This window comes from Aspergillus ambiguus, assembly GCF_047715705.1.
Source record: "Aspergillus ambiguus strain CBS 117.58 unplaced genomic scaffold BDV59scaffold_19, whole genome shotgun sequence".
Classification (NCBI taxonomy): Eukaryota; Fungi; Ascomycota; class Eurotiomycetes; order Eurotiales; family Aspergillaceae; genus Aspergillus; species Aspergillus ambiguus.
Window position 1 is genome coordinate 1 of NW_027395532.1, and position 12123 is coordinate 12123.

Consider the following 12123-nt stretch of genomic DNA (forward strand, 5'->3'; position numbering starts at 1 on the left):
ATTTTAGATAAGTTATGGCTGAGATATAAGAGCTCAAAAAGTGACTGATTAGTATGGAATACGGAGGCGGCCCACTCGTTTACACGGCCCATTCGATTACCGAATACGTTACAGCGAACATTATTCGTTTGTAACAGACGACAGCTTACGTCCATCATGAACCCAATATACCAGAGGGGTCTATACAGTTGAGGCCAGTAGGCCTGACGGTGCGGAGATGCCGTGTCGAAACAAGTTAGCCATTTCGCCTTTTCGTGATATAAGTACACCTCCCGCTGCCGGGATCATCGTAACTCCCCTTTCATCCACACATAGACACAGACTAACATGCCCCAGTCCGCTCTGAAAGCCATCTTTGGCTCCATGACCTTCGGTGACGAAGGCCTGGAAGGCATCCGCACCACTAGACTAGCCGATGCTGAGGCAATTCTGGACGTTTTCCAGGCTCACGGTCACGATGAGATCGACTCGGCCAGAATCTACGGCCTGGGGTCGTGCGAGCCGCTCCTCGCTCGAGCCAAATGGCAGGAACGGGGTCTGGTTATGCAAACAAAACTCTACCCGACCTATGGTCGAGCCATGGGGGCTGCCGATACGATGTATTATACCCACAAACCGGATGATCTCCGCAGAGGACTCATGGACAGTCTGGAGGCATTGGGAACAGATAGGATTGATCTCTGGTATCTCCATGGCCCAGACCGGAAGATAGTGTTCGAGGATACCCTTCGCGAAATTAATCAATTGCATCAGGAAGGGCACTTCACCCGCTGGGGTGTCAGCAACTACATGTCATGGGAAGTTGCCCAGATGTGTGAAATTTGTGAAAGAAATGGATGGATCAAACCGTCGGTGTACCAGGGTATCTACAACGCTCTTCATCGGGGAATAGAGTCGGAACTACTGCCATGTCTACGGAACTATGGCATATCTCTCTACATATATCAACCTCTGGCTGGTGGTTTCCTCACCTCCCGCTACCAACGAGACACGAAGGACCATGATATCGAGGGCGGCTCCCGTTTTGATTCAACTCGATGGCAAGGGTCTCTTATGCGTGGGAAGTATTGGAATGAGTATTACTTCGGTGCCCTGGACATCATTCGTCCCGTCGCACAGAAGTATGGGCTTACAGAGACAGAGTGTGCCTTCCGTTGGTTGTGTCATCATAGTGGGCTGTCAAAGGAGAAGGGAGATGCCGTCATCGTCGGAGCAAGTAGTGGGGAACAGCTGGATAGCAACTTGACTGACATGGAGAAAGGGCCTCTCCCCGATGACGTAGTGGAGGCCCTGGACGGTGCCTGGTCGCATGTCAGAGGCGTCGCTCCGAACTACTTTCATTGAACTGTATGCATTCTCTCTGATTGTATGGTAGTTATTTGCCGAAGATCCTACCCATACTTTGAGGAATAAATTCGGAGTAAATACTAACTTGGAGAAATGCAGTTGACTACCACTAAAAGGTCGTTCAATTTGGGCCCAGCTATCCTTCTCAACGTTTTATCGTTACACTCCAAATCCCCCTTCAGGTTTGGCGGCCAAGTAGCCTAGCTGCTTCGTCGTTGTCGCCATGGCCTGTTATATTAACGGTCTTGTTCCACGGCCTGGAAATGCTGTCGTGCGTCAAACTCGTTGCCAGGTTTGGCCCTTGATATAGCTCCCCACAGGGGCAACGTTTGAAGCAGCAGGGGGATTGACCTTCGCATTGGTCGTTTTGGCGGCCTCGGCCATTGCGTCTTCATTAGTTCCTTTTATTTAGCTGGCTTTGAGTTTATTTGAATCCGCCAATTCTAACCTCGTTTTTAACTATCTATTCTTCGCAGGCTTTAGGTCGAATTACCTATGTTCCTTCATGAGCCAGGTGAATTTCCCACTGTCGATCAACGATCTACGGGAGATCTATTCCCCCGAATGATTGATTCGCTTATTCGGTGACTGGCAGTCCTCGTCGCGGTAAAATGAAACAGCAGAGGAAATATATCCCATCAATCAGATCCGTGGCCATAGAACGTGTCACGCTATCCTGTTTCCTCAAACCGAGAGTACTGGAGCCAAGAGGCGGAGCTGTTAACGGAGCAAAGCCGAAGATCTTGGCGGTTTTAAAGCCCGGGGGCAAACGCTAAGAGGTCAAGGTCTTCTCCTGATCAGCACGCATATTTCCACATGTGGAAGGTCATATTGTAAGCCAGGTTCATGGCACAGCCTGCTTGGGAACAGCTCTTGTCGGGCGGTTTCATATTGATTCCTTGTATAGGTACTTAACTGAATCGGAAAAACAAGCCGAAACATGCCAAGGAAGAACTGGATATTTCCACCAGATATTCCCATCGAATGTGTTCCGAATTGTCCGTAGCTTGGGCTATATAACCTGAACATGCACCTCATTGCTCCAGGTTGCATCAGTGATCATTCGCTTTCAGCATCTTTGCATTAGCTTTGTTGGCTATCCTTTGTTTGAACGTACACGTCTTTGTATCAGAAGTTGTATTGTCCATCATGTTCCAGAAAAGTGCTCTCGTTGCTTTGCTTGCCTCGACGGCTTTCGGTGCGCTCACCAAGCGCTACACCTTTCCGCTTCCTGAATCCCAAGGTAGTGAGACTTTCGACGAGCCGTATGAGGTCGCTGCTGGTGAGACCTTTGACGGAGGCATGAAGACTTATGGACGGGGTGTGGAATGCACAGGCCAGGACGAAGGTGGCGAAGACGACACTGTCTTCATTGTCCAGGAGGGAGGCACCCTGAAGAACGCTATCATTGGAACCGATCAAATCGAGGGTGTTTACTGCCTGGGCTCGTGTACTATTGAGAACGTGTGGTGGGAGAAGGTGTGCGAGGGTACGACTACCCATGACTTTGGCGATAGACATATCTGACAGTCCTCTAGATGCTCTTTCGTTGAAGGAAGGTGACGGCACTTTCAATATCATCGGCGGTGGTGCCCAAGGTGCTGAGGACAAGGTGATTCAGGTAAGTATCGTAATCCAAATATATTGTTCTATGTTAATTTGCCCAGCACAACACCGGCGGCGAAGTCGTCATAGATGGATTTGAAGCCTACGACTTTGGAAAACTCTACCGCTCCTGCGGAACCTGTGGAGACGTCCAGAGAAGCGTGTCTGTGTCAAACGTGATCGCTGTTTCCGGATCTCAACTTGTTGGTATCAATGAGAATTTCGGTGACAGTGCCACCATCGACTCCTCCGTCTGCGCAACGGACGTGGATGATATCTGTGCGACCTACAACGGCACCGACGGTGATGAAGAACCGGAGGAAGTCAGCACTGGTCCTAGCGACTACTGTATTTATACTGAGCCGATTGCTGAATGCGAGTAATGTCCCCAGCCGCGAAGGGCTAGCCATGGGCATTGAGGCACAAAGAGACCGGAGTCGTAAATTGGGCTGAATAACACGTAAGAGTTAGGAGTTTGTCATCAGGTCTAGGAATCGAGCCTGTTGCGTTCCTACATGACTGCCAGCAACTCAGTAGAAAAGCCAAATATTATAGTATGTACTTAACCAGGAAATGGTCTTTGTAATTAGCGCCTATTCATACCCAAGGGATTCGAGCATCATAAGATCTGTTGCAGACATTGGCAGAATCCCAAAATTGTCTTCCGGCCACGATTCCAAAGATTGAAGGGATATCAACGGTGCCTCGCGTCCGGGTACTGCACTGCCTGTCGGGACGTCGAGCAAAACATTATCTTGATTTTGCAGGGAACTTTCAGCACCTTGAGTAGATCTTCGTTTCTGTAGAATATTCCTGTACCACATTTGAATACTTCGCCACTGACTCAAAAGGCTTTGGAAGTAATGGGGTTGGCCCAGAGGCGTATTTGTAAGTGAATACAACTCTTGTGCACGCCCATACATGCGTTCAAGTGCAGAGGCAAGTTGGGCGATGCGCTCTGTTGTGGCCCCATTGTCAGGTTCAATAGCATCTACAGCGACCGATATCTTGCTGGCTAGCATGATGGTGTACGTCAGCTGCCGCCAATCAAATGCAGTCCACGTCTGCATATCATTGACAGAAAGCTCTATAGCACGACGCATATACTGTTCTACATGTTCCAGACAGTCGAACATGATTGTGACTCTGGTCGTCGAAACTGGGGGATCTCGAAGATTTCCATGGAGACCTATTTCATGAGCATACACCCCCACCAGATCTCCCCACGTCGCAAGTTGTGCTATATTAAGTGTTAGATGTGTTGCATATTTTTTTTTAGATATATAGCATGTGTTCGAAAAGAACCTACCATGTCCACTCAGCTCGGGTGGAATGTTTAATTTCCAAGTATACAGCTGTTCCTCCAAAGCGTGAACTAGGGCTTGAACCTTGTCATCGCTCATTGAAAGGCTATGGTTAGGATCCCCATACTCAAACACATGGTATACCTCATTGATAATCCGTAGCACTCGAATGAAATAGATCAAAGTCTTGTCAGTCTCAACCTCACTATCATCCCTTAGGGACAGGGCACATTGTTCCATGTAAGAAGAAAATGTAAGCGGAGGCTGCTTTCTGCACATCAGAGAACACAGTGTAGATTGGATATAGGCACCGACCAGTGCCCGTCTGGCTTCGTGGCTCCAAAAGTCAGACGTCCGGTTTATGGCGTGCTCCGGCGTAGGATGGGAATCCAGAATTAATTCATGTTGCGTTGTACCTCGTGGGGGAGTCCGGTTGATCCCAAGATCTATGATCATTGTCGCGCATAAGGAGGCCAGCCGATAGGCATGAAATTGCCCTGATCGGGTCACGTTGAAGTGATACCAAGCAAGATATACCAGTAATCCCTGAAGGATATCTAGGCTCCGTTCTCCATTTATGAAGAACCTCCTCCCCATATCCTTCAAATAGACCTTTTCTAAGGCAACCTGTCGAGGTCGACAGCGCCAAGATGCCACGACCAACATCGCCTGAAAAAGCATGGGGCGTTCTTGCTGAAGGCCCAACACACTCAAGGACTCTGGAACAATAACACATGGAAAATGCCTCTGCGACATGTGCCTGTAAGTTCGACAGAGGTCTTCCGCTTCTGCGAAGGTGACCAAACCGCTGGTTAGTAGATCCTGGCCTTCGTTGGATGCCGATGACTCGGCCAACAATCTTGCAGCTTCTTGCCCTGGCTGTTGCGAACGACTCAGTTGGTTTACCAGGTTACCCATCATATCTTCCAGATGGGACATGCGAGTGTGTACTGGGATCGGAAGCGTCAATACTCTGGGAGACAACAGTCATATGCAGGGGCTTCCGTACGTCGATTCTGCCGCTTTCGTGGGCGCACCTCAGGAACAGAGCAATCCTTTCCATTTTGGTAGCACCTGCCATTATTTTATAAATCCCTATGTTCGATCATGCTGTGATATGGTTATGGTCTCACCGATGACAGACGCCCGGGAGTTCTCGGCTGGCCACACATCGAAGTTTCCTCGCTTTACATTCGGAACACGCACGGCGGGCTTTCTCATCACTTTGTCGTTCCATGTCGCAAAGGGCGTTCTTGGGCCGATGTATGGGGCTGATGGTAGGAATCCGCAGTTAGGGAGAGACTCATACTAGGAAGTGGTGGGGAGGAATTCGGGGAAATCAACAAGGCAACCTCCGATGCCGAGGTAATAATCACGTGAGCCCACACTCTCCGTCGGCACCGGCGATAGTTTTGGCTCCGAACGGCATCATCGTCACCTCTTGTATACTTCTACACCTTGCCGAACACAACATTCCCCGTCTACTTCGTCCGACAGTGGGTCGAGAAACCTGATAATTTTTCTGGGCCCACAGCGCAGAAGGCTATAGATGAACATATTCTCTACTACTTATATCGGAAGCACCGCGACAGAATGGAGCATTTCAATTGTTTCTCACTACCATACGAACCTCCGATATGGGAGCCGTCACTTCCACCTATTCTAGTAACGGTAGCCAAAGATACCAACTGTCAAAAAGACCATGGCGACTCAATGTGACCGACTTTCACAGAATTCTCGATCACTATTACGAGGGCAGTGGTACCACGAATGATCCATACATCGTGGAATGGTTGGAAAACGACCCGGAAAACCCCAAGGCATATAGTGAGATTCTCAGGTGGAGTGTAACTGCTCTGATAGCAACCATGACACTTGGTGTTGCTTTGGCATCGTCTGCCTACTCGGGGACAATCGGACCATTAATCGCCCAGTTTCAGTGCAGCGAGGTGATTATCTTAGGCCTCTCACTCATGGTACTTGGGTATGCAGTAGGTCCGGTGCTATGGGCTCCCATTTCAGAGTCTGTCGGTCGTCGCAATATCTTCCTTGCTTATTCAGGATACACGGTCTTCACCGCTGGCTGCTGCGGCTCACAGAACGTCTGGACACCTATTATCCTTCGCTTCTTCACTGGTCTCTTCGGCTCAAGTTCTTTGTGTATCCCAGGTGGTCAAATTGCAGACATGTTCAAGCCCGAACTTCCAATCTTTCTTCAGCGGGCCTTGGTTCGCCAGTTACGGATGCAGCAGGCAATGCTGCAGCAGGAAATAACGTGGAGTTTCGCTAGCTTTCGTAAAGTCGATGTTTGGTGCCTCCCCCCCTTGTCTTCTCGCGTCCTCTCGTCGTCCGACAACGACCACCTCGGCCCGACCGGCTCCACACTGCTGCCTCGGTGGACGGGGAGTGTACTGCTTCCAACAGTCTAGTTACAAGTAGGTATTCATTCATAGCAAGGCAACACCAAATCAGGAATACTATTCAGCCCGACCATATCCGGTAGCGTATCCCAAAAGCTCGAATCATAGATCCAATCATCCCCCAACCCGAGAGGATTTCCCGCGTCGAGAAGCGTCCCCCTTCCCACTCTGTCCGGACTGGAGTGATCACCAACCACCCTCCGATTACTACCACCATCACTTCCGGACAGATCATTATTGTTATAGTTCATGGTAGACGGCCGCATGGCTGTGTTAATGAGAATTTCCAGTAGCTCCGCGTATCGCTGTGACATGTGGATATCGTCAGGGGCGTTATCCCTGATTCCGTTCACAGTCTGCAGAATGAGATTGATATGGGGGTTAGTCCGGGAGAGCGGCTCTTCGGTTCGAAGTGTTGCCTGTGAGGTTTGTACGTTGGTCCATGGACGTAGTTGGCAGGGTGTTGGGGAATGAATGTAGGATGCAGGTGCTTACCTTGAGGAGGTATAGAGAAGCGCAGAAGATATACAGCCAGTACCGGACTGGAGAATGCCTGAAGATGACGGATGATGACGGCGTGGCGAAATATCGCGTCGTCAACTGGAGCATGTCAACCGAGGCCTTGGTAGCGGCCTCGGCGAATGGTGATAGTGATGCTGTATATGTGTCTGGAGTGTGGTTATTTTCGGTGGTCTTCTCGACCATATGTGCGGTGGGACTGAGACCGCATAGCCGGACGTAGTAGTATTCGATGTCGAGGCCGATTTCGCGGAGAGATGGGTCTGTTGCTCGGACTTCAGATATCAGCACGGCACGGAAAGAGATTTCCAAGAGGACGGATGGACGGATGAATGGGTGGATGGCACGTACCAGGTCTACTGCACTGCCTTTGCCTTTCCCACCGTTCGAGTCCTCGTTTGAAACTATCCCACATCGCCAGCGACACAGCCGGTCCGATTCCCTGTTCACTTTTCCTCCATGCGAGAAGTAGTTCGCGTGCCTTGCGCATATGTGACGCGAGATCGACCGCGCTTTCCCAGATCCCGTCGGCTGTTAGGCTCGGGGGAAGACGATATACTAGGTCTGTCCAGCTGGTGCTTCCGAGTTGGGGCTCGAGTCGAAGCCTTAATGCGAGAGTCTCGTCTGTGAGACGGAGGAATGTGCAGATAATGCGGGACCATTCTTGCCAGACGGGGTTGGAGCTGTCTGATGAAGACGCTGATGTCCCTCTAGGAGGATTGTGGGATGCCAACACCGGCTCGTCCTCGAAACAACCTTGTTCCTGGGCTAAGGCTATAGCGGTTGATAACAACATCCTTGTATTCTCTGGTTAGTATCTACTGTGAAGGGTATCCCACAGGTGTGTATTTGGGTGGAAAGAGCAAAACGGACCAGGACATTTTGTTGCTTCTATACGCTGGGGCCACTATATTGAGTCGCTCTGACATACTGGACGACGACGAATCGGACCGACGGTACGAGTCCATCGGGTTTGTCGTATTCTGAGGATCAAAGAGCTCCATTTCACTGCAGTCACTGACCAGATCCTCGGGCGAATTGATCGCTCGCGGATGCCATTCGATAAACAACAACAAGGATGCGATAGACCCTAACCGGCGCATGGCGGACGACCCCCAGATGGACGATTGGAGAAGGCGCTGTACCCACGGCCAGGTACGCCAGTGAATTCGTTCTGATCGCGCATGACCATTGAATCCAGTCAGTGGATGGTATCTGGATGCGGTCGTGATCAGGCTGACGGCGAGGACTGGCTCTTCAACGGCTAGGAGCTCGTAGCGATCTGGGGATGCATACCATTGCGATACGACCGGGAAGAGATACCAAAGGTGAGAGAAGTAGAAGTCAAGATATTCAATTGCCTCGCTGGTGCGGACGATGCCCCTCCGGACGAGGAAAAACTGGCTCCAGGCTGTTGAGACGGAACCCGAGATGGGCCTGGCATGTTCACTGGTCGCTGCGATCTGACCCGGGTTTGGATGCTGGTCCTCCAGGTTCAAACTGGCTTTCCCTGTGCCGTCTTTTAAGCCTGCAACGGTGATCAGATCCAACGCATCTCTGGCGTCCAGAAGATTTGTCGACAGAATTTGCTCCTTCGTGTTTAGTGTGCGGTGTACGTCACTAAAATCAGCAGCTGAGCCTACCTGCGAGATGCTGTTATCATCTTCCTCGACAGGTGCAACGACATCGCTTTGTGAGTCCGCACGCTGGTCCGTCTCTGGCTTCTCCTGCCACTGTTCTGTGCCTGAGGCGATGAGGGTCGCACCACCTGTTGATGGTCGCATCTTTCGCCTCTTTCTCTTGTAGGTGGTCAAACATTCGCGTGACTCGAGGTGACATCTCCAACATGAGCCTCCCTCTGCGGATGGTTCACATCGCTTCTTCTTTTCGCGACAGTTGTCGCAGGACTGGTATCCGCGTCTTGCGCGTCGACTATCCGGAGTACGTGGCTGATTCACCGAGAGGAAGGTAATATCACCTGATGTAGAATAGGACATATTGTCTCTTAGTTGTGAATCCATCGAGTGTACCATCCCATTGACCGGCAGTGGGCATGTGAGTATTTAGGGGGGCGGGGTGCGTGCTTATTAGAGAGCAGAAAGTGGAGAGTCGAGGGTATGATTTCTCTTTGGCCGTATCCACGCGGTAAGAATACGGAGAAATCATGAGGTGCCACAACGTGCCACGACTTCCACTAAGGTCCCATCGACGAATTTGTCAACAAAGCCTACTAATCTCTATTCCTTAACATCTAGAAACGGATTCAACGTTCTTTTGCCGCATGCGACACATAGCCAATTGTTTTCCGTGGATGGATTTTTCTATTGATTTCTCGAACGAGCTGCCAAAAGGCCTATATACAGGTCCGATACATAGGGCCTTCATGCTTCCCAGTTTCAACACAAGTACCTAATACGTGCCTCACAAGAGATACCGACAAATGTGCACTATCACAGGCACGTACGACCCTATAGAACAGCAACGGTGCCCCTGGGAGCCACAATACGAGCATCACCATCGGTGTGCCCTTCTACTCAAGAGTGTCGAGAGTATGAAGGCCCCGCTTCACAGCAGCATTCCGAACTTCTGTCCAATGCTTCGCTGCGGCATGTGGAGCTTCGAGTTGCAGGTCTGTTTACCCGTGCTGTCACTTTCAGTCGCCGACGGGACAGGCGTGGATTGAGTACGGGCCGGGACCTGCGATGAAACAGCTTCAACGAACCCCGTCAATGCCGGCTCCGATTGCGTGGCAGAGGACATGCCAGTCCCAGTCGCAACAAGGGTTGACGTAGCAGCCACCACCGTGGACGACTGGACAGGTTCCTCCTCAACAACGCCATTTGCCATCATTTCCAGACTGGTATAGTAATCACTGGTCCCGTTGTCTGGATCCTGATCCGTCGGTGTACAGGCTGCTTCGACTGCGGAAGATCCATGCTCGCCCGCAATGAACTGACCGTCGTTGTACCCACCCCCTCCAGTGATGAGCATGTTCTCGGCCGCGTCCTCAAACCAACCGTTGATGAAGTCAGCGTGGAAGCAATAACCGTCCCCCGGGGTATCACTGCATGAGAGTTGGAATGGCGCAGGCCCGCTCCACCCGTCCGGTGCCACCGACTTGGTATCATACTGCACGCGATAGCGAAGCTGCGGCATTTGCGACATTCCTTCGGGACAGGTGTTGGACTCATCTGCAAAGTCGTACTCGGAATGGTCGTCAGGGTTGAAGCATTGGGGAAAAAGAAGGTTGACCTGCAGGTGCTGGTCGCAGGTGCTGGTGGGAAGCTTGGCAATATCCGATTCACGGTCTTCGGAGCCCTCGCAGAACCATTCGAGGTCATTGTAGGGGTTGTCAGCCTCGGCCTGGGTCTTGGCGGAGGCATTTCCAGAGACCATGGCGAAGTCCTGGGGGATGGCGGTATCGGCGAACCCGTTCGTGTAGTAGGTACTGAAGCGGAAGACTGGGACTTCGGTGAAAGTGTCACCGTCGACATGGTAAAGCGTGGGGATCCCTTGAGCGTAGGAAATGAGCATTAGCAAGTTACCGCAGGATAAAATGAACAGGCTCGACTTACAGTAGGCAGAAAGGTCATTCGGGTTGTCACCGCTGTAGCAGCCCTTCTGGAGGTCTGCCGAGGTGGGCAGCACGTTGGTGATGGCATCGCTGCCGAAAAAGGTATGCATGTGCGAAGTGTATGTGCCAGGGACAACGATGGCATCGATGTTTTTGTTCATGATCGGCGCATGATGGAGTTCGGTCCAAGCCGAAACCATACCGGCACCGGCCAGAATATAGAAAAGGGGATTATAGTGCATGGTAAAGAGAAATCGAGTGAAGTTCGAGGGTAAAGGATGCGACGTGATTCCAGATCAGGTGCTGAATAAACAATATGGACAGAGTAAGTCTAACAAAAGAGAATGAACGAAGTGAATGATGAGCAAACCGTCGGAACACTCCATAAGTGCTGTTCTTTATGGTTCTCTTTATAGTTGTCCGAGCAATTACAGGCAGCGTTTCATGTATAGGACTAGGTAGGCACTTTGCGTTCCCAAAGGGACATATCCGCTACATCGGATCTCCTAGACTGGCACCACTGGAGCAGCTTGCCCGAAAGATCTTTGTGATCTAAGACAAGACCTTGACAGACTGTGATGGTGGATTCTTCCAGGCTTGGCAAGCCCTAGGAGGAAACACCAAGAGGGTCTGTGTATCTCCTGGTTGAGGGACTGGTGAATCAAACGTCCCGTCACCAATCCAGACTTGATACAAAGCGTATAGGAGATTATGAATCCCGAACTACCTAGAGTGGGTGGGCGGCACGAGCAGGAGACCAAGCGCTCCATTGCAGCTTGTTTATGTCAAACATGAACGTCGTCCTTAGTAGCTGGATGAGGCTATCTGATCATCCGAGCTCCACATGTCTCACCACTTCCAGGGTTTTGGGTCACGCCAGGCTTCAGCAGCAGCTAGGGCTGAGGCATCCGTAGTCATTCTATAGAAAAAAAAAATAAAAAGAGGCGATAGAGGGAGGGGGTTCACAGATCACGAGCCCCTGTTGTATGGCGGGGGTTGGTATGGAGACGAACTACCCACTTAAAAATTTTTTACAACACCGCAAAGCCCGCTGATATTATAGAACCTTGACTCTGAGACTCTGGTTGATGAAAGGGGCACTTCAGCAGGCAAACGGGGGTTTGGCTCAGATGGCTTACAATGCAACACGCGGAGACTGTCGGTAAGTCGCGGTAATAGACGGTACGTTCATGGCTGGCGGGCTTCTCGAACGGGATATCCGATCAAGGTCGGATAAAACATATCCAGTATGGGGCGGCTCCACCGTGCCATCCAAGCCAACCGTCCATAGTATACACGAAACTGGCACATCAAGTCACAACTATATGTGAGCAGCGGGGAAAATCCGACGCCA

The 12123-nt window shown here is 50.9% G+C and overlaps 5 protein-coding genes across 5 annotated transcripts; 3 read left to right on the top strand and 2 right to left on the bottom strand.

Moving 5' to 3' along the window:
• The first annotated feature begins 285 nt into the window (after positions 1–285).
• Positions 286–1484, top strand: BDV59DRAFT_40606 (aldo/keto reductase family protein). Its single transcript, XM_073696332.1, has 2 exons — positions 286–1347; positions 1447–1484. Exon 1 carries the CDS (start codon positions 328–330, stop codon positions 1342–1344), a length of 1017 nt encoding a protein of 338 aa, XP_073547147.1. The 5' UTR covers positions 286–327; the 3' UTR covers positions 1345–1347; positions 1447–1484.
• An 892-nt stretch (positions 1485–2376) lies between these two features.
• Positions 2377–3412, top strand: BDV59DRAFT_208190 (pectate lyase). Its single transcript, XM_073695157.1, has 3 exons — positions 2377–2836; positions 2886–2968; positions 3015–3412. Exons 1-3 carry the CDS (start codon positions 2497–2499, stop codon positions 3333–3335), a joined length of 744 nt encoding a protein of 247 aa, XP_073547148.1. The 5' UTR covers positions 2377–2496; the 3' UTR covers positions 3336–3412.
• Positions 3413–5719: 2307 nt separating this feature from the next.
• Positions 5720–6805, top strand: BDV59DRAFT_40638 (uncharacterized protein). The gene has a single exon (XM_073696333.1). The coding sequence runs from the start codon at positions 5894–5896 to the stop codon at positions 6683–6685; it is 792 nt and encodes a 263-aa protein (XP_073547149.1). The 5' UTR covers positions 5720–5893; the 3' UTR covers positions 6686–6805.
• Positions 6700–8979, bottom strand: BDV59DRAFT_202534 (uncharacterized protein; the record flags this gene model as incomplete). The annotated part of the gene is made up of 3 exons (XM_073694057.1): positions 6700–7095; positions 7172–7470; positions 8127–8979. 3 exons carry the CDS (start codon positions 8977–8979, stop codon positions 6700–6702), a joined length of 1548 nt encoding a protein of 515 aa, XP_073547150.1.
• Positions 8980–9760: 781 nt separating this feature from the next.
• On the bottom strand, positions 9761–11011 carry BDV59DRAFT_202535 (DUF1996 domain-containing protein; the record flags this gene model as incomplete). Its single annotated transcript, XM_073694058.1, has 2 exons — positions 9761–10707; positions 10771–11011. The coding sequence occupies 2 exons, from the start codon at positions 11009–11011 to the stop codon at positions 9761–9763; spliced, it is 1188 nt and encodes a 395-aa protein (XP_073547151.1).
• Between the last annotated feature and the right edge of the window lie 1112 nt (positions 11012–12123).